The sequence below is a fragment of the Sapajus apella genome, unplaced genomic scaffold (assembly GCF_009761245.1).
Source record: "Sapajus apella isolate SASKATOON/1434 unplaced genomic scaffold, GSC_monkey_1.0 scaffold33, whole genome shotgun sequence".
Lineage (NCBI taxonomy): Eukaryota > Metazoa > Chordata > Mammalia > Primates > Cebidae > Sapajus > Sapajus apella.
This window is the reverse complement of record NW_022436973.1, coordinates 4,684,235-4,705,683: the sequence shown is the minus strand read 5'-3', so window position 1 is coordinate 4,705,683 and position 21,449 is coordinate 4,684,235. Positions and strand designations below refer to the sequence as shown.

Here is a 21,449-nt window from a genome sequence, read left to right as displayed (position 1 = left end):
CTTCCACATGCCCCCCACCGGCCCCCCCAAAAAAAGGTAACAACCTTTTAGACATCCATCACCACCTTATCAGTTTTACTTAATCAGATGTTGCTGGAACTGTGATGCAGTGCTAGCCCAGAGACAGCTGTGGGAAACTGGAGGGAGCTGGAGGTGTGACTCTGTGCAGGGTAGACCAGGGGAGCTCTGGAAGCCCTCTCCAGCTGTAGTTTTCTCTGTTTGGCTTAGAAGCTACTTTCCTTCCTGTTTGTGACTGCTCTGTTTTCAGGAACTTCTAGAGGATGGCCAGATGGATCAGTTTCACAAAGCTCTGATAGAGCTGAATATGGACTCCCCAGAAGAACTGCAGTCCTACATACAGAAGCTCAGTGCCGCAGTAGAGCAGGCTAAGCAGAAAATCCTCCAAGCGGAAGTCAACCTCGAGGTGGATGTGGTAGACAGCAAGCCAGAGGTAACTGAGAGCCTTAGAAGGAGCAGTCCTTCTTGAGGGAAGGAGTGTCCTGAAGAGGGCTGACATCAAAGGGGGTTGTGTCCAGAGTCAGGAGGAGAAGAGAGCAGAGGGGACATGGTGGTGGCAGAGATGGCACTGACCTTGTACCCACTGAAGTTTTACCAGAAGGGATTTCACCCTGTAGATCCCCAATCCCTGAGAGCAGAAAGTGCATTTAACATAGGAAGAACATTCACACACCAAACCTGTGGTGCTGTCTTGAACCTAAACCAGCTCCACTGATAGTCAGTGGCAGTCATACACATCCTTTAATTTTCTTCTCGCGTTTTATTAAATATGTTATGGTTGATCGTTCACTTACCTTCTTTCCATCTTGATGTTCCCTAAGGACAGGGATCATGCTTTCATACACGATTTATGAATTTTTGACAGCAGCTGGTAGTTATACTCAGGAATACATTTATAGATTGCCTTAAGATCAGCCTTTTATTAGTTCCTAAGACCCTTTGAATAAGCTCTTTGATTTTCTCTTTGTCTCTCTTCTGTTTCCTCACCAGTGCACTGTTAAGAAGTGTTTTTGAAGCCGGGCATGTTGGTTCACGCTTGTAATCCCAGCACTTTGGGAGGCCGAGGTAGGTGGATCACCTGAGGTCAGGAGTTTGAGACTGGCCTGGCCAACGTGGTGAAACCCTGTCTCTACTAAAAATACAAAATTAACCAGGTGTGGTGGCACGTGCCTGTAATCCCAGCTACATGGGAGGCTAAGGCAGGAGAATTGCTTGAAACTGGGAAGTAGAGGTTGCAGTGATCTGAGATCATGCCATTGCACACCAGTCTGGGTAACAAGAGCAAAACTCTGTCTCAAAAAATAATAATAATAAGTGTTTTTGTTTGAGACAGGGTCTCACTTTGTTGCCCAGTTGGCAGGCAGTTACATGATCATAGCTCAGTGTAACTCAAATTCCTGGGCTTAAGTGGATCCTCCCATCTCAGCCTCCTATGTAGCTAGCCTCCTATGTACCACAGGTGAGCACCACCATGCCCAACTCAATTTTTGTAGAGGTGGGGTCTTACCATGTTATTCAGGCTGGTCTCAATCTCCTGGCTTCAAGTGAACGTTTCACTTCAGCCTCCCAAAGCACTCAGATGACAGGTTTGAGCCACGATACTGGCTGTTAGTAAGTGTCGATGTGGCCAAAAGAGCTTAGACCCTAGCATCTTGGCGCCTGTATGGTAGGGGGCAGCCTGTGGGTCACTCCTCAGTCCAGAAGTCACCAGTTGAGTCTCCTTCCTTTCGAACTGGAACAAAAAGTTAGTAAGTGTACATACTGTTTCTGGATCGGTCATGCCTAGGATTCCAAAACAAAGGAACTTATTCATTGCCTTGAGACATGTTTTGGGCAGGATAAACCAGACTCTCCTCTTGTCTTTGTTTTTTTTTTTTTTTAAATAAACTTTTATTATGCTTTTGATTACCTATCCTTTTAGAAAAAAAACGATACTTTGGAAAAACCCAAGTCAGTGCCATTTGATGCTGGGTGTAGCATGGTGCTCGTCAGTGATGTCAGAGCTGCCTTTGGCTCAGAAGGAAGCTTGGTTTTGCAGTGATGGGCTACCAGTCGGAGGCTCACTCATAGTTTCTGCTCTCACCATTGCATTCTCTACGTCTCGTTGACAGGCTGTAGACTATGTGAGGACAGTACATGAGCATATGCTCTATAGAGTAGATCCTGAGATAGGCTTCCGATATACACCTTACTGAATCACTAAGATCTTGTGTAGAAGGGGCCTTTACCATCTTCTTCCAACACGGCATCCTCAGTTGAATGAGTGTGCCTTTTCCATTTTGCTGCTCTTGGTTTTCAGGTCTTTATTTCAGATTTGAGCTTTTGTTTACTGAAATCCAGAACCATGCTGTCTTTGTTATGTATTCATCCATATTTAGTTTTTATCATGCGTGACACGTTAGCAGGACATACTCTTCTTTATACCAAAGCAGTACCACTAAGTCACATGCAGACAAGGGATTTCAGATTTCAGAAGGGAAAAAAAAATAAAAAGCAGCTGTGAAGATATGATTCTTCAGCAGTGGGAAACTAGCGTTTCCTTTTCTTTGTTCATTTGTCTGCATTTGTTACATGCTGTGATTCACCACCCATTCCTCCGTTCTTACATCAGATACTTAGTAGGCACCTACTTCATTTTAGGCTCTGGCACATACATTTAAATCTCCTTGAGTTGGGGGATTTTGAAATGTTGGACTTCAAAAGATTTTTCTATATGCACAAGTTTGATGATCAGTCGGGCTGGTCATGGCAGCTCACACCTGTAATCCCAGCATTTTGGGAGGCCGAAGCGGGCAGATCATCTGAGGCCAGGAATTCTAGACCAGTCTGGCCAACATGGTGAAACCCTGTCTCTACTAAAGATACAAAAATGAGCCAGGTGTGATGACAGGCGCCTATAGTCTCAGCTACTCGGGAGGCTAAGGCGGGAGAATTGCTTGAACCGGGGAGGTAGAGGTTGTAGTGAGCTGGGATTGCACCATTGTACTCCAGCCTGGGTGACAGAGTGAGACTCCGTCTCCAAAAAAAAAAAAAAAAAAATGATGATCAGTCACCAAAGCGTTAATGGTTAGTCAGCATTTTAGGGTCATTCTTAATGATTAAAGTCAATTACAGTCACATTTATGGGATAGATTTGACCATGGCACTGGCTAGCCAGTTCTGCCTTTCAAAAAGTATTTTCTAACAATGTAATTCATTTAGAATGAATTGAATGGGTATATGTGAACCAAAATTCATATTGAAATACCACTTAAGCAATAATGGCTGAATTGAATTAATATAGCTGGAATTTTACTTATAGTGGTCCCAAAAATCTATTTTTTCTTATAGGCCAATCTATTCTGGCCCTTGCTATTCTGCAGTTATTCCTGTGAGTATGTTGTGAAGGGGCAGGTTTTGTTAGCATTCAAATGAAGCATTTAAACCAGAAGATGATTACTTTTTGTAGCTACAAGCACAGCATAAGAGGGTAGGAGGGGGAGAACACAGTTTTTGAGCATCATCATTTGTTGGAAAACACAATGGGCCAAATATGGAAAGTTTTCTGGCTTTATTAGCCAAGATCAGGGTTGGCCTCTGCTGCTTCTTATTCCGCTCAAGGCTGTTTTAGGGAGCTATGCTACATCTTCTGTGATAGGCCTTGGCAAACTGTCATTCCATGCAGAGCAGTCATATTAGTGTTCCAAAAGAACACTAATATTCCAAAAGAACAGTCATATTAGTGTTTCTGAACACCACATAAGACGTGTGGAGACCCTGGCAAACTCTAGCGGGGGAGAAGCCAGCTGTGGCAGAGAAAACTATTCTCTGTTGGATGTCTGTTCTCTGTGATGAAATTTTGTCAGCTTTGTTCCTCTCTGTGAATCATATGAATTGGGATAAGTAAATATCCTTTTAATAATTTTTGTAAAGCTAAGAAGTTACCTTAAGATGGTATGCTTTGGAATGAAGCTAGGTGAAGGTGAATATTGATTTTTTTTTTTTTTTTTTGGCATCTGAAGACACCTCTTGGAAACCAAAGCTTTACAATCACCTCTATTCCAGGGAAATTTGAGGGCATATCCCAGGGGCCCACCACTCAGTGCCAGGCATAGTATACCAGGGATGCAGAGGTGATTAAGATACAATTCCTCCTTCCTGGGTACCTCAAAAACAAAAAAACGAGGGCTGTAGCACCATGCTTAGCTGACTAATGGAGCGTAGCAGGTGTGGTGGTAAATGTGTGTGAGAATACACATTTGGTTTTTTGAGAAAGGATAATGTTTCAGGAGGCCCTTGAAAGATTATTTGGGCTGGGCACAGTGGCTCACATCTGTAATTCCAACACTGAGAGGCTAAGGAGGGAGAATCACTTGAACCCAGGAGTTTGAGACCAACCCCTGAGCCACATAGACCGCCATCTCTAAAAAAAAAATTTTTTTTAATTAGCTGGGCATGCATCTGTAGTTCCAGCTGCTTGAGAGGAGTTCGAGGCTGCAGTGAGCCGTGGTTGTGCCACTGCATTCCAGCCTGGGCAACAGAATGAGACCCTGTCTTAAAAAAAAAAAAGGAAGATTATTTGATTTCAGTAGGTAGCAAAGGAGGAGGGAAGGACATTTTAGGTGGAAAGAACCACACATGCCGGTATATGTAGTGTGAACAAGAAAGGCTGTGGTGGGTAATGAAGTGGAGGTGACTATTAAGATCTTTACTCATCAGGCTTACGAGCCTGCATGTCATCCTTCAGACACCCAGAGCCTTTCAGGGATGTTGAGCAAGGGTAACAAGACGGTGAGGTTTCGTTTTGGGAAACTAATTGGCAGCAGTTAGGATGATGGGTTGAAGGGGGGAGGGGTGAGGCTGCAGGTGGCAAAACAAAACAAAAAGTGTTGTATTGTACAGAAGAGAGCCAGTGTGGACCTGAAATGTGTCAGCAGCCTTGGGGATGGAGGGTGGAGAAGGAGACACTTGAGATGTAGGATCCCAAGATCTTGCTGCCATTTACAAGCCAAGGTGACAAGAGTAGCAGTGGCTGTTGATAATAGAGCATGTGGCATGTGCTGACCCCTTGCTGAGCACTTACACAGGTGTCCTTCTGGTTAGGGTTAGGGTAGGTATACAAGTCAGCATGTATGTGCTGTTGTTATCCCACTTTTTCAGACAAGGAAGGATTTGGAGTGAGGTCACTTAGCTAGAAGTAGTGCTGGTCAGATTCAAACACAAGCCATTCAGTTCCAGATTCCACTCTTATAACTCTTAGGCTGTATCGAAAGGTAGTAGGTAGATGGTAGTGCCCTTGACCAAGTTTGGGAAGATAAAATTAGCTCAGTTTTGAGCACCATTTTTTTTTTTTTTTTAAGAGATTGGATCTTGCCAGGCATGGTGGCGCATGCCTGTAGTCCCAGCTACTTGGGAGGCTGAGGTGGGAGGATCGCTTGAGCCCAGGAGTTCTGGGCTGTAGTGCGCTATGCCAATTGGGTGTCCACACTAAGTTTGGCATCAATGTGGTAACCTCCCAGGAGTAGGGGACCACCAGATTGCCTAAGGAGGGGTGAACCAGCCCAGGCCGGAAACGGAGCAGGTCAAAACTCCCATGCTGATCAGTAGTGGGATCTTGCCTGTGAATAGCCACTGCACTCAAGCCTGGGCAACATAGCGAAACCTCATCTCAAAAAAAAAAAAAAAAAAAAAAAAGAGATTGGATCTTACTCTTGCCCAGGATAGAATCCATGGTGCGATGATGGCTCACCATAACTTCAAACTCCTGGGCTCAGTTTATCCTCCCACCTCAACCTCCCTAGTAGCTAGGACTACAGGTATGCACCAACATGCCCAGCTAATTTTTGTTTTTTTGGTTTTTTTTTTTTTTTTTTGAGACAGAGTTTTGTTCTTGTTGCCCAGGCTGGATTGCAATGGCTTGATCTCGGCTCACTGCAACCTCTGCCTCCTGGGTTCAAGCGATTTTCCTGCCTTAGCCTCCCAAGTGGCTGGGATTGTAGGTACCCACCACCATGCCCCACTAATTTTTTAAAGATTTTTAGTAGAGACATGGTTTCACTGTGTTGGCCAGCTGGTCTCAATCTCCTGGCCTCAAGTGATCTGCTTGCCTCAGCCTCCCAAAGTGCTGGGATTACAAGCATGAGCCACTGTACCCAGCCTAATTTTTTCCTTTTTAATTTGTTATAGAGACAGGGCTCCCTGTGTTGCCCAGGCTGTTCTTGAACTCCTGGCTTTAAGCAAGCCTCCCACTTTTGCCTTTCAAAGTGCAGGGATTACAGGCACGAGTCACTGTGCCTGGCCCTGAGCCCCGTATCTTTAAAATCTCTGTGGGACATCAGTTGGAGCCTTTCAGGACTCTATGGGACATCATGTGGAGCTATGCGAGGACACAGTCAATGGGGAGGGAGAAAAGAAAAATGCCTGGAGAATGCCACCACTTGAGAGTTAGGTGACAGAAGAAAAGCCAGGATGGAGATTGAGAAAAAGCAGTCAGAGATAAAGGAGGCCAAAAGAATTGATGGGAGAGTTAAGAGCTTGAATGGTCAGCTTAACCTAGGATGACAGATTATTTTTTGAAACAAGGAAGGCTTGAAAGGATAGGAAAAGACTAGGTGTGGTGGCTCACTCCTGTAATCCCAGCACTTTGGGAGGCCAAGGTGGGCAACTCACAAGGTCAGGAGTTCGAGACCAGCCTGACCAACATGGTGAAACCCCATCTCTACTAGAAATGCAAAAATTAGTTGGGTGTGGTGGCACTCTCCTGTAATCCTAGATATTCAGGAGGCTGAGGCAGGAGAATTGCTTGAACTTGGGAGGCAGAGGTTGCAGTGAGCCGAGGTTGTGCCACTGCATTCTAGCCTGGGCGACAGGGTGAGACTCCGTCTCAAAAAAAAAAAAAGAAAGGATAAGAAAATAGGACATGGGGGTGATCTGGCTGTGATGATTGGTGGGGTTGATTCGACTGATCTGTCTAGCTAGGCAGGTGTCCCCTTCTGTCCTCACCACTTCATGTGCATCCCTCCCGAAGCTGCACACTTGATCAAAGAGAATGACCATCACCAATAAAGGAGGACCACTCTTCGGTCAAGGGCATACCAGTAGCTGCGTTCCCCTGCTAGAACCTTGAAACATGCTCTCAAGGACAAGAAAACAGATAAGGAAGTAGAATGAAGAATTAAGAGGGAAGTTCAGTTTTTGAAGCAACTGAGGTGATCTTTTAAGATTTCCAGGGTTGATATTAGAAAGGGGACTGTGGAAAGGGACTGTGGGAAAGGGCAGCCACAAAGAAGCTGAAAAGTAACCTCAGAATTGCCTAAATAGCACCTGGGGCTTTCTGCACTCCTGCCCCCCTGGAGAGTGTTTAACTTTTCTGTTGCTACAAAAACCACTCCAAACTTAGCAGCATAAAACAACCACCATTTTATTGTGCTCACGGGTTTGATAGGAGAGGAATTTAGAGAGGATACAGCAGGGATCTCTGCTTCAAGGTGCCTGGAGCCACTGCTGGGAAGTCTTAAAACAGTGAGGGACGGGAATCAGGTGGAGGGTTTTTCACTTACCTGTCTGGTATCTGGGCTGGGAGGGCTCAAGGGCTGGGTTTATGGGGGACACTCGACTCAGGCACCCACACATGGCCTCTTCGTATGCCTTGGGCTCCTCCCAGCTTGACCACTGGCTTCCAAGAGGGAGCTTCCCAAGAGAGCAGCCAGAGAGTGAATGTTTCAAGAGATGATAAGAAAACTGCATGACCTTTTAGGACCTTACCTCCGAAGTCACATGACATCATTTGCACATACTTTGTTGGTCGTAGTCCTCACAATTCCCCACAAAGACTCAAGGGGAGGAAACAAAGACCCGCCGCCTCTTTACAGGGAGTGTCAAGGTCATATTACAGAAAAGTATGTGGGATAGATGTTACTGTTGTGAACTTCTTTTAAAAATATAATCTGCTCCAGAGCGCAAGTGGAAAGAGTGTGGGGAGGCATCGTTTAGCCTGCAGGCTTGTTGGTTGGGTGTAACAGAAGCAGATAGAGTTCGACGACGGATGGTGGCTAAAGTGATTGGATTCCAGGCCAAGTAGAGAAGGGCATGTGAATCCACAGGAAAGGTCATCACTTGGATTGAGGGAGGCTAGAGGGGAGGTTAGGATGAAGACGAAGAATAGGATAAAAATGTGCGGTGTAGAGAGGAAGGACCCCAGTGGAGCCAGTGCTTGTTTTCACCCATTACTTGGGGAATCACAGGTTACAGGTTTTGTCTGTAGTTATTTTAAATACACAGATGACATCTTTGTCTTCAACCCAGTAATATAACGGAATTATTTAAGGGTCCAAATTGAGTGTGTATTTAAAAGGGAAGAGGAAAGAGTTAGTTGTTCTTTTCTCACCCACCGCTGTCCTAACTGTGTGTCCCACTTACACATAGATGGAGAAGCAGCTCAGAGTATACTTTTCCCAATTCTGCCACTGTGACCTTTTTTTTTTTTTTTTTTTGAGATGGAGTCTCACTCTGTCACCAGACTGGAGTGCAGTGGCACGATTGTGGCTCACTGCAGCCTCCGCCTCCCAGATTCAAAAGATTCTCCTGAGGCCAGGTGCGGTGGCTCAAGCCTGTAATCCCAGCACTTTGGGAGGCCGAGGCGGGTGGATCATGAGGTCAAGAGATCGAGACATCCTGGTCAACATGGTGAAACCCCGTCTCTACTAAAAATACAAAAACATTAGCTGGGCATGGTGGCGCGTGCCTGTAATCCTAGCTACTGAGGAGGTTGAGGCAGGAGAATTGCCTGAACCCAGGAGGCGGAGGTTGCGGTGAGCCGAGATCGCGCCATTGCACTCCAGCCTGGGTAACAAGAGCGTCTCAAAAAAAAAAAAAAAAAAAGATTCTCCTGCCTCAGCCTCCCAAGTAGTTGGGATTACAGGTGCCCACCACCATGCCCAGCTAATTTTTTGTATTTTTAGTAGATACGGGGTTTCACCATGTTAGCCAGGATGGCCTCGATCTCCTGACCTTGTGATCTGCCTGCCTCGGCCTCCTAAAGTGCTGGGATTATTGGCGTGAGCCACTATGCCTGGTTCACTGTGACCTTTAATATACCTTTGGTTGCCATTCTGAGCTGCAGCAATGTGACTCCAGAGCCTGACCACTTCCTGTTAATGCCACCTCGCCTCCTGGTTCCCCCAGATGACAAAGCACCAAATGAAAAAGAACTTTGATGACCAATTTCCAGTCCTCTCCTGGAACCCCTTCGGGGTCATTCCTGAAGAGCTGGATTTGGTGCCAAGCCAGAATAGGCACAGACACTCCTGGGGTAGTGCTCCTTTCTTGTGAGGGGAGCTGAGAGTCTTCCGGATCACAAACTGCAGACGCAAGGGAATGTTCCTTTACTCCTTCTCTGCTGTCCCTGCTTGAACAGAGGAGCCTGCCGTTGCCTTCAGCTGGTCTTGCTGCTGCATGTAAAATCTTTCATTCATCTCTTATATTACCTATTCTGACCTTAGGCTAGATCTTTTCCATATTCCTAATGCCCCAGTTGTCTTAGGCTCATGATTTATAGAACTGCAGCTTAAGGCAGAACAGAGACTTTGGAACTGAGCAGTTCTGCCACCTCTCACGTGTCCACTGCCTGCTTGTATGATGTGACCTTGGGCAAGTTACTTCACTTGTCTGAGCCACAGCTTCCTCACCCATCAAATACAGTAATAAATCTCTGCAGTGAGGATTGTGCAGATAGCAGGTGTCCCTCCCCTCTGCGTCTCATTCGGTATTGGCAGGGACGGCTTTTGCTTCCTTCCCTGAGAGCAAGATTCTTTAGATTCTTGTCACATACCCATCTTCTTTCCCCCTCAAATTACCTCTGCAAACCAGCCCCCTCTCCTGTACACAAGCCTCTCATGAAGAGACATTCGCTTTCCTTTCCAGGCTTTATCCTCAAGCCTGGAAAACCCCCCTCAAATATTGTAGAATCATCTATACTGAACAGAATTTCGAGTACATTGTCACCCATCTTGCATGCCATATTTGCCTCATGACTTTTGGTGTGTGAATGTGTGTGGGGTGTTCAGGGGTATTGCCTTATTTGAATGCCAGTTTACATTTGCAGTATATATGAGTAGGTTCTAGAGAAGTATATTTAAGTCCTCTGAATTATGTTGGTAATTTACATACTTCATAAATTCTGAGAGTAAGGAGAGACTTAGAGAATGCATACTCAGTGGTGCAGTCTCCTCTCAGGCATACTTGGCTATAGGTTGTACTCTGCTTGAACCCTCCCAAGACACTACCTCATAAGACAGTCCATTCTGCAGCAGCTGTCATTGTTACAGCATTCCTCTTTGGGGTGCAACTAAATATTTCTACCTGGAACTTCTCACCACTGAGTCCAGTGACAGATGGCTAAAGATGTCACTAACTTAAAAATGGCTAACTTAAGATGGCTAACTTATTTTGTACAGGTTAAAATTTAAAGTGCCCTGACTCCTCTTTTGGGAATGGTGCCAGCATGTCTAGACCCCACCCAAGTTCATTGTGGTCATAGAGCAGAACTTGTTCTGCAGGACTCCACAGATAGGAAGCACTCTGCTGCCTTGTGGCCTCTAGTCCCATTCCCAGCCCAACGGTACCTACTAAGGAACTGATTGTTGAGCTCATTAATGTTGCCACATATATTTATTTATATATCTGAGCCAGGGTCTTCCTCTTTCACCCAGGCTGGAGTGCAGTGGCGTGATCATGGCTCACTGTAGCCTCAACCTCCCAGGCTCAAGTGATCCTCCCACCTCAGCTTCCCACGTAGCTGGGACCACAGGTGCACACCACCACACCCAGCTAATGTTTGTATTTTTTGTGGAGACGGGATTTCACCATGTTGCCCACACTGGTCTCGAGCTCCTGGGCTCAAGCAGCCTGCTTGCCTCTGCCTCCCAAAGTGCTGGGATTAGAGGCATGAGCCACTGCTCCTGGCCAGCAGATGTATTTATAAATTATTAAGAGGCTGCTTTAACTGCTTGTAGTCTAGCTGCCTTGTAGGATAGCAGCTGTCACACCCTTCTCTCAGAGTCGCGTGTGTGGTGGTGTGACTCATGCAAGCAGCAAGTCTTCCACGGGGCCAGCCATGAGCTGGCACCATCAGAAGGCTTTAGAGAAGGCGGGGGTTGGTGAGGCTTGTATAAAGTAGGAAAGGTAGGAGATCAAAGCAAAGCCCGTTCCTGGCTTTTTAGTCTTCATGTTCATGTGTGCTTTTTAAAAATAGCTTAGAAAAATTTTCATAGTTTTTATATAAGGTTTTAGAACATTGGGCAAGATCCCAGTTCTTTTTCGTGGCACCAAAATGATAGAACTGAGGCCTGCTGGAGGTACAGGTTCTGTTTCGTTTTGCTGCTTCTCTTCTTCTCTTAGACCCCTGACCTGGAGCAGCTGGAACCGTCTTTGGAAGATGTGGAAAGCATGAATGATTTTGATCCCTTGTTTTCAGAGGAAACACCTGGAGTGGAGAAGCCGGTCACCACTGTCCAGGTTTGATTCTCACAACCCAGAACATGCTTATTCTTTGAAGGTGTTGACATAAATGACTGGGCTAGTCTGCTTCTTTAGGACTTAAAAAAAAAAAAAAAGAAAAACCTGTTATATTTTTTTTTAGAAAATTGGGTACCAATACTTAAAACATCTGAAGTCAGGGATTTTTTTTTCCCCCAGTGATTGATTGATTGGTTCCAGCGCCAAGATCTGTGAATCTGTGAGAAACAATCCACCCGGCAGAAACATTTGGGAAAGTAATTGGGAACTCGAGAGCTGAAGACTGGCTTATATGGTTTCATTGATGTTCAAGCCAATGCCAGTACACGTAATCCTCTTTGGAGTGTATGTTTCTGTCACTACAATGACAACCAGATAACCTGTCCTAAGTCTGAGGCCCACCTGGGAGAGAGCTTCCATGCAGGGATGGGACACTAAGCAAGGCGCTGCGCAGGAGACTTGTCCTCTAGGCTGAGCCTTTTACTGCTCTCCACAAAGTCTCTCCCTGTAACTCAGGGACCATTTCATGATGGAAACATGTACGTGTTTATAATACACAGGTTGAAAGAAGGTAGGAAATTGAATTAGCAAGTGGAGAGAGTTGGGAGAGGCTATCCTGGCATTAACAAAGGACAGAAACTTGGGATAAGAAATGCAGTTTGAGGAAACTAGCAACTGGAATGTTTGTCATTTGGCCTAAAAATATCTTTTAAACCTTGGGTTTTTAAAGCCCGTGTTTAACTTGGCAGCATATCACCAGCTGTTTGTTGGGACAGAAAGAATTCGAGCTCCAGAAATTATTTTCCAGCCGTCTCTCATAGGAGAAGAGCAGGCTGGGATTGCAGAGACTCTGCAGTACATTCTGGACAGGTGAGACAGTGAATCTGCTTTTCCTTATGTTTCCTGAACCATTTCCTTGGATTTTGCATTGAATGGTAGATTTGATGGTCAGGCACTTGAAAATGCATCTCACTCTTCTTTTCATTGATTTGCTGTACTCAGATTTCCCTTAACATCTTATGACCAGGCTGGCACCTCACTGGGGCTCTGTAGTTGTTTTCTGAACCTGTAAATGCTGGGTAGACTTGAGGAGCCTTAAGAGTGTCTTTTAAGTTTGAACAACCTGATAACATGTACACTGGTTTCTATGCAAACCTTCACATTATTAAAGACTAGTGATTTTTGAATGCCAAGTGTCTACTTGGCATTAATTGTAAAAGAAAAAAACAAAAAAACTAGTGATTTTAAATCACCCTAAAAATATTGCAGAGCTAATAAAAGTTTTTCTTTCCCTCCTTGCAGGCATTTTACTTATTTAAGAGTTTACATTTCCATAAGAATTTAGGCATTTTACCCATTTGTGTGGGCATTTTCCTGCAGTGTGAGTTTGGTAATTCAAGTTGGGCAAGTAGGGAATAGAATTTTATAGTGCTCTGGCTGTGTTGGCTAAAACAGCAGGGAAACTTGTACCTAGCAAGGAAAAAAAGCTGCTGCAGGTACTTTGAGTGGCTTTGAGCTTTGTCTTAACAGTGGTTGGGAAAGTGATCAAATATGTATTAGATAAAGCTGTTATTAAAAAAGATAAAAAGAAAGCACAGGTAGATAGATGGGCCCTCCAAAGGGAGGCATGAAATGTTTTGTGTTTTGATTGTAGTGATAGTTAGTGGAATGTATAAATTTGTTAGCCTTTATCAAAATGTTTGTAAATTTATCCTCAATAAAGTTTATTAAAAAAAAATTTATTATAAAGGTATAAAAATTCTAATCATGTTGAGAAAGTAAGTTGACCATTCAAATTATGGTTTTGACTGGCTGTTTGGAAACATTGGGCTGGCATTCTGTACAGACGCAAGTGAAAAATGAAAGTTTTGACTTCTTTTTTTTTTTTTTTTTAGCTTTTTGTGTAGATTCTGTTTTGTACTGAGAGCTTACATTTCTGCATCCGCATTTCGTTCTGATTCGAGTTAAGGGACTATATCAGGAGTCGTTTCTTTCCTAGGTACCCAAAAGACATTCAGGAAATGCTGGTTCAGAACGTTTTCCTCACTGGCGGGAACACGATGTATCCTGGGATGAAAGCCAGAATGGAGAAGGAGCTGTTGGAGATGAGACCCTTCCAGTCTTCTTTTCAGGTACTGATTGTTTGGGTAGCCAGTTATTTTGAAAACAGCATTACCTGTTTTCTGTTTGCAAAACTAATAAAGCGTAAATTATTTTATAACTCCATCATGCTGAAATATCACTGTTAACATTTCTGTGACTTCTAGTCTTAAGTCTATGTTTAATTTTTCAAGCAAAATGGGAATCATGTTTTATATACTATTTTGTGGTTTCTTTAAATTGGAAGATGAAGACATGCATATAATTCTAAGAGTACAAAAGAGTGTACATCAAGAATAAGCCTTTCTCCCTACAAAGTCCCTGGCTCTACAGGCAGAGCTTGTGCATCTTAAATTTTCTACACATGTGAGTGTGTACTGCTTTGTAAGCTGAACTGAACCTGTCATGTACATTTTCCCATGTCGTCATTCTTCTAAAAGACTATCTTTATGACTGGTGTGAATGCCTCACAATTTATCTACCAACTCCCTGATTACCAAGAAACACAGTCTGATGAGCTCCCATCATGGACCAGGCACTATGGGGATGTCCTGAACATAGCACCTGGCTGCAAGGACCTTGCTATCTGAGCGTCAGGAACCAGGCAAATTGGAGCGTAAGGGACGGTACAGGCATGGGCACCTGGCAGTCTCCATTGGCTTTCAGAGAAAAAGGCTCCATGGATCTGGATCTTCTCAGGATGAATAAGCATTTGCCATGTAGACGGTGTGGGGCAAGGGGTACATTGGAGAGAGCATCCCAGACAGAAGGACTAGCGTGAGCAAGGGCACAGGTCCAGAGGCTTGTTGAGGGAGTGAGAAGTGACTGAGTGTTGCTGGAGTGGCCGATAAAGAGAAGTGGAGGTGGGTGAGGTAGAGAGGTCGGCAAAGCCCGCATTGTGCAGACTGTGCAGAGCCTGTGCATCCTACTAAGGAGCTTGGCCATGATCTGCTCTGCTGCATGATGTCGTGTACATTCAGGGGGGCATCTCTGGGACTTGGTCCTGACTCCATCACCACCGTTACTGAATTGTGCTAAACTTCGGCTTTCTCAGTGGTAGAAAGTGGGTAATCAGTACCTGTTGCTGGGATTCGGTGTACTGGTGCACGTCAGGCGCCTAACAATGGGCCTGCATGTAATAAACTCTCAGACCCTAGCTGTTGTGCTGAGGGTCCCTAAGACCGTTCCAGGCAGGATGATTCTCTGGGAGGATTCACAGGACTCAGTATATAATCACACTTATGGATGTGACTTACTATGGCAAATCAGCAGAGAGACAAGGTGCCCGGGGGAAATCTGGGAGCAACCAGGTGTAAGCATCCGAGGCCTCTCCCTGTGGAGTCACACAGGACATAATTTCTCCAACAGTGTGTCGTAAGGGCACATTAGATGTCGCCAACCAGGGAAGCTTGCAGGAGACGAAGTGCCTAGGATTTGTATTTGGGGGCTGATCATATAGTTACCCCCCTGCTTGGAGCAGACCCAAATTCCAAGGTCACAGAAGGGAATCATGCGTTTGGCATAAGCCACGTTATTTGTATGAATGGGCATACTGACCCACTCTTATCAGGTGATGGCGGGAACCCTTCCAATATTCAAGTTCCCAGATGCCTGCCAAGGCCCACACTTGTAAGTGTGCCTTTCTAAGGTCACAGTAGGCCGGTCCTGTTAACTCTTCTGCATAGCTCATGTCTTTAGGCCACGGTAATGAACCATAAAGGATTCTAAGCAGGGAAGTGATGTGATCTGATTTACGTTTTAGTAAGATATATTTGACACTGATGTGCAAGATAGAGTATTAGGAGAAATATTGGAAGCAGACCACTTAGGAGGCAGCTTCCCCGCCTTTAGGAGGAAGTCCTCACTGTACTCGCCAGGGTTTCCAGGGTCCCTTGTGTTCTGACCTTGAAGAACTGTCCAGGGTTCTCTCATCATTTCCCCGTCCACCTTGTACTTCAGCCACAGCTAACTACTATTAGTTTTCCAGAGCTGCCATGTTTTCCTGCCTCAGGGCCTTTGCACATGCTGGCTCCTTTTGTATCGAGTACTCTTTCTAGCTTATCCAACCCTCTCAGTGGCTGGTTTCCTGGAAATCACTTCCTCCAGGAACCCTTCCCTGTCCTTCCTTCTGTTCCTTACAAGATCCACCTCTGTTAGGGAAGAGACAGCCACTGTCTTGTGAAATATGTTTTAAGCCCTTGGCTCAGTGTCACTTGGTAGCTATGCAGGAAACATGACAGCAGTGGCAGAGGGAGAGGAAGAGAGGGAGTTGATGTGAAAGAGGCTAAGGCAGTGACATTGTCAGAGCTTAGTAGTAAGTTGGATCTGAGGAGGGAAGTAGGACCTAAGACAACTCCCAAGTTCTAGGTGGAGCAACTAGTTTGCTGAATAGGAGAGTCACTGGATGAGGAACAGTGGGAGGAAGGACAGGCTTAAGGGAGAGGATTGTACATTCTATTTCCGGGTGGGTTGAGTTTCCAGTGGACACACAGGGAGAGATGGCCACAGTTAGCTAGATGAGTGCTTGGTGGGGAAGACAAGAGGGTAGATGCACACCCTCCCACCCACCACAAGCATAAATGTGCTCTGGGCACTCTTTGGGAGGGTAGGTAATGTTAAGGATGAACCCCTAAAGAACACTAGCATTTAAGAGCCATAGGACACCCATGAGTCTAAGAAGGAGGTGGAGGAAGAAGAGGGGGAGCAGGAGACAGCTGCAGTGCTGAAGCCAAGAGGTGACAGCGCGGGGTGTGAACATGGGGCTGGGTCATGCTGGCAGCAGCAACTTATGAAGAAATAGTGGAGAAAAATTGTAGAGGATTTTCAAGATCTATTTCTTGGTAATTTCCAAATTACTTTGTGAGTGTTCATTGCAGGAATGCTGCTACCAGCCAGAGCTTTTCCCAGCCTTGTCTTTTGCTGTTCTGGTCTCACCTGGCCAGCCACAGCTCCCCTCTCCCCTCCTGTTTCTGCCCTCTTTCACATTGCTCATGTAATGAGTGTGTCACACCATCACTAAGCCCTGATGTTCCAATTTTAGATTATGTATTCAGCAATGGCTCAAACATCCCAACCACCTAAGGCCCTCCGTGATCATTAGAAGGAAGAGAACCCAAAGATGTGCAAATTTACAACTTTCTTTTCTTTTTTTTTTTTTTAAGACGGGGTTTCACCATGTTGGTTAGGCTGGTCTTGAACTCCCGACCTCAGGTGATCCGCCCGCCTTGGCCTCCAAAGTGCTTGGATTACAGGCGTGAGCCACCATGCCTGGCCACAACTTTCTTTTAAGTTTCTGTTTTTTCTTAAACAGCAGAACATTTTTAAACATCATAAAAATGTCAGACAATTCAAACCAAAATGAAAACCAAGAAAACTGTAGTTTCATCCTCTGCGAGTAATGTTCTTTGTGTGCTTTCTGGTTGCTTTCATCTCGTGTATGGTTTTAACCAAAAATGGATTGTTGATAGCTTATTTTGTAACCTGTATTTTTTTCACTTTCAAATTATTGTGAGTTTTTCTATATCAATAGGTACATTTCTAGAGCATCCTTTTCGTGGCTGTATAGTCTATTAACCATCTATCTTGCTGCATTTTTTGTTAGTAATGACAGCTACCCTTTATTGAATACCCCACTAGGTGGCATCTACCATATGCCTTACACTTATGCTGTAAGTCCCCCTAAGCCAGGGGGTGGGGCCTCTGGTTATCCTAGTGACAAGGCCCTCATTCACAGGCCCCTTGCCTGCGTGGCGAGCCCAGCAGCCGGACTCCTGAGTCTGTACTTTCCCACCTCAGTTTGTGCATGCCGATTCTGCCCTCACTCCCGAAAGTTCTGAAAACATCATTCCAACCTGGAACTCACGGGATTGGTGGAGTGGGGAGGTGAGAGGAAGGTAGGAAGTGAGGCAGGTAACTCCAGAACACAGGAGGCCCAGTGGGAGCTGCAGAGTACCGTAATGATCAGGTCAGCCTAGCCGAGGGCCTTCTCAGAGCTGCTGACCCCCGGACCAACTCCAGTGAGAAGCAGGGGAAACTAAGCGCTGGCAGCCTCACCGAGAATGACCAGGTCACCCCTCTCTGCTGTCATTTCTCCTGAGGCTGTTTTGCTACCCTGGCTAGAGTCACCTTGCAGCAGCCTCTGTTTCCCTCTGCTCAGAGGGGGGAGGAGGGCTAGGAAGGCCTTTTCCTCAGGTCATGGGTCTCCGCTTCACCTCTCCCTGACAGCTTGTGGTTGACAGCATCGTGCAGCAGGAGTCTGGGCCACGGTCCCTTTTCGAGTAGCAGGTCTTTTGTTTGTAAACTATCTGAAAACCGTCTGTTCTGGAGAGTCTGACATTCCAGCTCAGCTTTGTTTACAGAGTCTAGAACTAGCCCTGAACTGTCTTGGAGTGCACTGGGCCCACCTATGTGTATATTTCTGGGAATAAAATGCCAGGTGCCATAGCTGAGCCGGGTGAACATTCACAGCTGGAGCCCTGGTGGAGGCATCCTGGTGAATCATCTTTGTGTTTCAGGTTCAACTTGCCTCGAACCCTGTACTGGATGCCTGGTACGGGGCTCGTGACTGGGCCTTGGACCACCTAGATGACAATGAAGTTTGGATCACCAGGAAAGAATATGAAGAAAAGGGAGGAGAGTACCTCAAGGAGCACTGTGCTTCCAACATCTACGTCCCCATCCGTCTGCCAAAGCAGGCCTCCCGCTCCTCAGATGCCCAGGCGTCCAGCAAGGGTTCTGCTGCTGGCGGAGGTGGTGCTGGCGAGCAGGCGTAGCCCAGGCCCTCCAGGTACACTGCCCTGCACACCATGCCTTGGGCCACGTTGGCAGCATGACAGGACTGTGATTGTGCTAGGTGTGTCCGCCCAAGTCTGCTGGTCACATTTGGCCGCAAAATGGATTTCTCCTGGGGAGAACAAAGTTAAGGGACACTGAGAACTGCCCTGCAGAAGCAGGTTCACTTGGGGGCTTCTGCGGTGAAGAGATTAACTGGCCTTCTCATGTCTTTGTTCAACTGTGGCCAGCTGTGGCATCAGCTTCCTGTAGCAGTAAATGAAGACAGAATGGAAAATACACATGTACAGAATGCACAAGACTGATTTCTTACCACATTTTAGAGTCTTTTATGTTTAAAAAAAAAATCCTTTAAAATTTATCTTGTCCGTGTAGATACTTGATTCTTCTGAATATATTCAGAAGTTGCATGAATGCCCAGCAAGGGGAGGTCTTTCATGTATATAAAAAAAGATAATGTTTATTGCTGGGCACAGTGGCACATCCCTGTTAAGTCCCAGCTACGTGGGATGCCAGGGCAGGAGGATTGCTTGAGCTCAGGTGTTCGAGGCTATAGTGTGCTGTGATTGCACCTGTGAATAGCTACTGCACTCCAGCCTGGGCAACATAGCAAGACCTTGTCTCTACAAAAAATCCTTTTTCATATGCAATAAAAGCAGTCGCCTCAGAAGCTGGAAATATTTCCTTCCTCCTATTTTTTTTCTTTCAGATAAGGAGAAAAGGCCCAGAAAGTTACCAACATGTGAGGTCACTCGGCAAGCCATGGACTTGTTGGTGCCCTCTTCTGAATGGGCAGGAATAGAGCCAGTGGCCCAACTTTGTTCTTTCTCTGCTGGAAACTTTACCACCATAAGGCTTACAGATGTTTTATTTCTGTCCTTCTGAGTTTGTTGGCTGCTTAACCTTTTCAGACTTTTCAGAACAAAGATTGGAGGACGTTTATCCTGTAGTCTTTGCAGTTTTGCCATAACCTCATGTGTCCTGTACCTTCCCAGTTCTGTCTTAAGTGGACGGATAACCCCTCCCTTTTACAGAGATTGCTTGGCGAAAATTTTGGCTCAAAGACACCCAAGTATTGGTTCCAGAAGGCCCCTGAGCTAATACCATTGTCACCAAATTTCACCTTTAAATCCCATGGAGCGTCTAGCTCAGCCCTCTGATGAGGCCACCTCAGAACCTGTTTGCTCATACAGTTTACCAGGGGCCACCACCTGGATCTCCAGCTCTCAAGGGCTTAGAAACTGCAGACCAGGAGGGAAGGGGTAGTGGCGATGGAAAGAGTGGAAGACCACAGCTGACCCTGGAAAATGAGGAAAAAGGAAAGGTTATCACAAACGTAAATAGAAGATGCACAGGGGGATGATACTCCATTGAAAAGAAATTAAAAAAAGGAAATAAGAAAGTAATAGATAAGGAAAAGAGGCAAAGGAAATTAAATTGAATATAGTTGAAGAAGAAAATTTAACTATATTGAGTTTGGTGGTGGTGGTGGGGGTAAACACAACGTGACATAAACTTCCCATCTTAACCATTTTTAAGCGTCTAGAACAGGGGTGTTAACTCTGTGCACATTGTTAAAAAATCTCTAGAACTTTTTCAAATTGTGAAACCACACTCATCCATCAAACAACTCCTTTCCCCTTGCCTCTGTCCATCCCCGACCCTTGGCAACCACCATTCTACTTTGTGTTTTTCTTAGATACCTCACATAAGGGAAGCCATACAGTGTTTGTCTTTTTGGCCTGTTTCGCTTAGCATCATGTCCTCAGGCTTCCTCCATGTTGTGGCATGTGGTCAGAATTTCCTTCCTTTTTAAGGCTGAATAGTGTTCCATCGCATGGATATACCACATTTTCTTTCTTTACCTTTGATAGACATTTAGGCTACTTCCATTTCTTGGGTATTGCTGATAGTGCTGCAGTGAACATGGGAGCGCAGATATCTCCTCGGGTTTCTGCTTTCAATCCCTTTAGATGTATACCTAGAATGCTGGATCATATGGTAGTTGTATTTTAATTTTCTGTGGAACACTTGTACTATTTTCCGTAGCAGCTGACCATTTGCCATTCCCACCATCAGTGCACAAGAGTTCCAGTTCCTCCACATCCTCACCAACTCATTTTTTTTTATAGTTTCCACATTCACTATCTTTCATCTTTTTGATAATAACCATTCTAAGTGGGATGAGGTGATATTTCATTGTGGTTTTGATTTATTTGCATTTCCCTGATGATTAGTGATGCTGAGCATCTCTGTTTGCTTTTTGGCCATTTGCATGTCCCACTTCTGGATATTAACCTCTTACTAGATACATGGTTTGCAAATATTTTCTCCTATTCTGTAGGTTACCTTTTCACTCTACTGTTTTTTTGGTTTTTTTTTTTAACTGTGTGGAAGTTAAGTTTGATACAGTCTCATTCGTCTGCTTTTGCTTTCATTGTCTGTTTTTGGTGTCATATCCAAGAAATCATTGCCAAATTCAGTGTCGTGACATGTTTTCCCTAAGTTTTCTTCTAGGAGTTTGACAGTTTCAGGTCTTATATTTAGGTTTTATTAACTACATTAAATTTTATGTTGAAGAAAAAACAATGGAACAGAAGTAATGTTTAAACTGGTAATAAAAGTTTCTTCCCCCACAAAACAAACCACCCTTAATATGGATACTGTAAGGACACTCAGTGTGCTTGGGAAAATTGACTCAGGAGTCTCAGATCCTAGTGAACCGATTAGATTTCAAAGATAAAAGAAGTCCTCTTGGGCCAGGGGTGGTGGCTTACACCTGTAATCCCAGCACTTTGGGAGGCTGAGGCAGGCAGATCACTTGAGGCCAGAAGTTCGAGACGAGCCTGGCCATCTCTACTGAAAATACAAAAATTAGCTGGGCCTGGTGGCGCACACTTGTAATCTGAGCTACTTGGGGACTGAGGCAGGAGAATCACTTGAACCCAAGAGGCCAAGGTTGCAGTGAGCCAAGATCGCACCACTGCACTCCATCCTGGGCAACAGAGCAAGACTGTCTCAAAATAAGTCCTCTCAGCCTCCATGCA

General features: G+C 45.2%; 1 protein-coding gene across 4 annotated transcripts in view; it reads left to right on the top strand.

Annotated features, from left to right (window-relative positions):
- ACTR5 (actin related protein 5) overlaps positions 1-20,998 on the top strand; it is a 28,571-nt gene extending 7,573 nt beyond the window's left edge. Inside the window, exons 5-9 of one of the 4 annotated variants that reach the window (XM_032294946.1) lie at positions 269-451; positions 11,395-11,511; positions 12,242-12,381; positions 13,511-13,643; positions 18,126-18,763. In XM_032294946.1, the coding sequence (XP_032150837.1) occupies positions 269-451; positions 11,395-11,511; positions 12,242-12,381; positions 13,511-13,643; positions 18,126-18,383 (831 nt within the window). In that variant the 3' untranslated portion in view covers positions 18,384-18,763. Of the gene's footprint in view, positions 1-268; positions 452-11,394; positions 11,512-12,241; positions 12,382-12,813; positions 13,247-13,510; positions 13,644-18,125 lie in introns of those variants that run through there. The other 3 variants (XM_032294949.1, XM_032294948.1, XM_032294947.1) reach the window with 3 other exon arrangements.
- The last annotated feature ends 451 nt before the right edge of the window (positions 20,999-21,449 follow it).